Source organism: Poromitra crassiceps (assembly GCF_964638095.1).
Source record: "Poromitra crassiceps genome assembly, chromosome: 1".
NCBI lineage: Eukaryota > Metazoa > Chordata > Actinopteri > Beryciformes > Melamphaidae > Poromitra > Poromitra crassiceps.
In genome coordinates, this window is record NC_139623.1 from 97,386,646 (window position 1) to 97,390,795 (window position 4,150).

General features: G+C 39.3%; 1 protein-coding gene across 1 annotated transcript; it reads left to right on the forward strand.

The window, feature by feature from the left end:
- Nucleotides 1-264: 264 nt before the first annotated feature.
- Nucleotides 265-3,661, forward strand: LOC310771884 (sterile alpha motif domain-containing protein 3-like; the record flags this gene model as incomplete). Its single annotated transcript, XM_083631950.1, has 6 exons — nucleotides 265-419; nucleotides 1,962-2,123; nucleotides 2,488-2,575; nucleotides 2,711-2,875; nucleotides 3,180-3,344; nucleotides 3,608-3,661. 6 exons carry the CDS (start codon nucleotides 265-267, stop codon nucleotides 3,659-3,661), a joined length of 789 nt encoding a protein of 262 aa, XP_083488076.1.
- Between the last annotated feature and the right edge of the window lie 489 nt (nucleotides 3,662-4,150).

Below are 4,150 nucleotides of genomic sequence, written 5' to 3' on the forward strand. Positions count from 1 at the left end.
GTGTGTGTGTAACAGCCTGGAAATGCTTGAATTTGACTTTGACGTGTATGACGGTGTATGAACCCTGTTAAACAATAGTTTCACTTTGTCAAACCAAGTGATTCATCTATATTTAGAATCAGGAGAGACCATGTAATATTTCACTCAAGACACCCCACCCATGCATTTGTTTGTGTGTTTACATTTGTCCCACACATTTGTTGTCATTTTGTCTCAGAGAATGAAGTGGATGGAGAAACGGTGGATTGTGGACTCACTGACGCCATGGTTGGATTCCTCTTCTGTGGTTCCTTCAAAAAGCAAATAAAATTCAAAAAGTTTGTGCAGAAATACAAGGAGGGTGAGACCATCATTGCATTAGAGCCAATACCAATTCAGCCTGTGGAAGCCCCCCAAGCTCAGCATTCAACTGGTCCAAGGCAAGTGCATCTCCATAAGAGGCAGTTGTGTTTATGTGCTGCTTAAAGGGATACACCAACATTTTGAGAGATACTAGAATGTAGATGCCTCTATCTTCACTTTGCATTCATTATAATGTGAGATATACAGCCCTCACTGCTAGTAGCTTAGCGCTACAATTAGGGCTATGGGTTCAAATTTCATGAATCGATTAGAGTCAGATTCACAAGGTTCTGTATAGATTAATCCTGATTTGATTCTGATTCGGTTAGTGATACTGAAACATGTTTTTTGAGCTGTAACCATACTAACATGACTGTCCAGTTATGTAACATCAATACTGGTATTAATATTGATATTTGACAGTAGGAAGTATATTTCCGGACTCATTCCTGCGGTGCTCTATATCGCGATTATGGCAAAGGGCGAATCTCGCAAAAATGTTGCTGGATCCCTTTAACAACATAAAAATTAATCAATATTAATGTTTTATTATAGTGATAGTCAGTTCATAATAGGAGAGTACTCGAATATTGAAATTACTTAAAATGCCCATCCCAAGTAAATATTTTGTGAAAGCATCAATGGTCATCCCTACAATATCCAGGGTTCACACATTCATGGAAAACCTGGAAAAGTCACTGGATTTCAAAATCTATTTTTCCAGCCCTGCACAAGTCATTGAAATCATTGGAAGTTTTGGAGAAGTCGTGGAATTAATAAAATTATTGACGGTTTTGATAAAGTCATGGAATTCACCTCTTTATATTGCTAGCTAGGTAGTAAGACCCACCAATCATATTGGTCTCAAGTTTTTGGCATAAGAAGAGATATATTTCAGGGATGCAAACAAACAACTAGTCACCTTTAGGTGACAGTCACCAAAATAGGCCAATCAAGTGAATGTTTTTTGAAGTTTTGTTTCCCCCCTCGTACCTGTCACCTTATTCACTCTCGAGGAGTATGCATCCCTGAGATTTGATTGTCAATATTGCCAAGTTTCCATTGAGCAGAAAGAACAGGCCTGTCTCGTGAAATCATTTCTACTACAGGGTGCATGCTTTTCTCAATCTTTTTCAAATTTGGTTCAGTTTATAGTTGATCAGACTTCCATGTATTGTGGCTTTCACTGTTCAATAGCCTGTAATAGAGCTCAACAGTCATGTGACTTTTCTTGCCCCAGAAGTTAATTCCCCATTCATTTTCTCCATAGGCATTTAGAAAAATCCTTATAATGAGTTTTATGGCTTGAACCAAGCCAACCAGTCTTCCAGAGAATCGTGTGTGACCAGAAAACATTTCACTTTCAGCAAAAACAAAAAATAAATGCGGTGAAAAAAATTATATCTCTTCCCCTGCACTTATTTTTTGTTTTTTGCTGAAAGTGAAATGTTTTCTGGTCTTTCACGATTCTCTGGAAGACTGGTTGGCTTGGTCAAGCCTTAAAACTCGTTATATATACGGATCTTTCAAAATGTCTATGGAGAAAATGAATTTCTGGGGCAAGAAAAGTCACATGACTGTTGAGCTCTATTGGGAAACACTGTCTTGTTGCATTGCAGTGGTGAACCAGCCCGCAGGAGACTACCGGCTGTGATTGTTGTTCCAACCTTTCCCTATGATGTCCAGATGAGGCTTGATGCCAAAGACCCATGTCACAAAGTGCCAAACATACACAACAAAATAACCAGAGTGCTGTTTGAAATGATGGCAGCTTACAACCTGTAAGTATAACTGCAGACCTGCCAACCTGCACACATTTTTCGCACCATGCATGCATTTTGGCATCAAAGTACGCTGGTACGATTTGTCAGTTAAAACTACGCAAAACGGCGTTGATGCCTGTGAACTCAATGGTGCGCATGCAATATCTAAGCGTCTCCTGTGTCGTGAATCCTACTTCACCCTGTGCTGTGGCAATAATCTGACCAATTGACAAAAGGAATGAGTAGCCAATCAGAGGCAGAGGAGGGCGGGTCATGACTTTGCCTTCAACTTCTGCTACTACAACTTTACTACTTGTGGCTTTCATAGATTGTTAAATGATCTTGAGGTTGATTTGGAGTATGTTGCTGCCTTTTGGGCTAGGTATCCAACCAATGCAGAGTATGTTCAAGTTGCCAAGGCACTGATCGTGAAATACCCTTTCCTGAGAGATACGGAGGGGAATGGCTATGTAAGTTTTTCTTTTTTTCTTTTCAATCTTCAGTGATATCTGTATGTACTGTATATATTTTTGCACTGGCTATTGTTACTTACTTGCTGGCATATGAGAAATTGTCAAATCTCAAATGTGTTTAATTTTTTCTAGCACACCTGGCACATGTCCCTAAAGCGGAAATTTAAAGCAGAACGTGCACCACTGGTCGGCGACAGTGAAGTCAGAAAGCTGAAAGAGAAGTTTGGGCACAAAAAGAAGCCCAAAGTCCCCACTACATCTGGGAGTTTGTGTCGACGGGCAGCTAATCAAACATTTGTAAGTCCTTTGCCGTATGCATAGTTCTCAATGTTTTAATCAGTTTTACTTTTTTCTTTTTCTATACTCCACTCCCATCCTTCCACTGACTAATGATTAATGCAGTTCAGTGGACTTTTTTTTAATCCAAACCACCTTATAGACTTTTGGCATGTGTGTTATCTGTCACTATCTGAGCATTATCTAATAATTGATTACATTCAAATAGCGCTTTTCCAAGTATCTTAAGTGCTTTACATATCGGGGGGGGGGGGGGGGGGGGGTAACAACTCATCCACCATCTGTATCTATGCTTTTGCCAAAGGAAATGCCAGTTGGGGAGGATTCAACGTCTGTCGAGGCCCATGTGAACGTGCTGCAAAATGAGTATCGGAAGACGCATCCAGACATCCTGACTGTGAAAGATCGCATGGTGCGAACGTTCTCCTGGAGACGCCGTGAAATCATCGAAGGGATGTCCGTGGAGGATGTACTCAAAAAATACCCATTCTTAAGGACGCCTGCTGGAGTAAGTATGGTGAAAACACCTGAATGTTACAGGGGAGCATTATCAATCTGTCAGGGGTCAATAACTATATTTGGCCTATGGCAGGGTCCAAAATTATTAAATTACATGTTAACACTTTTATTTTTACCTTTATTTATATAGGAAGGCCCTTGAGAGCAAGCTCTCATTATATAAATATATATTTTTTTTATATAATAAATCTAAACATTTTCTAAATTCATTAGTATTCTCCGGGTCGGATAGGAAGCACCCACAGGCAGCTAGTTGACGATCCATGATCTATGTGATAATTTTGGATATTGTGAAATTGGAAGTACCGGTATATAAAAGTTGAGGTAATACTCTGTAAAGGCCACAGAATTTAGGCTTAAAGCCAAACAGAAACTAATCAACCACCCAGCCAAATTTTAACAATTGAAATGTAGCCAAGTATATCAAATTTAGGATAAAAAACCATGACCGACTCTATAGCAGTATTCTCTGCTCTGAAACTGTGGAGGCGTGTCTGCTGAAGTGCTGCACAACTTGATACCGGGTTCCCTCATGTCCTTGAAATCCTTGAAAGTTTGTGAATTTGAGAAAGAAAAAATCAAGGCCTTGAGAGTTTTTGAAAATATACATAAATAGATGTGTCATTTTATTTTTATTTTGTCTCTGAGCTTATGTAAAGCCTGAAAGTTCTTAGATAAAAATGCTCAGTGTTGTAACAATAATTAACCGTGATCTGTGTCTCAACTGTTGTGTTGGGTCCTTGAATTTGAGGGAAT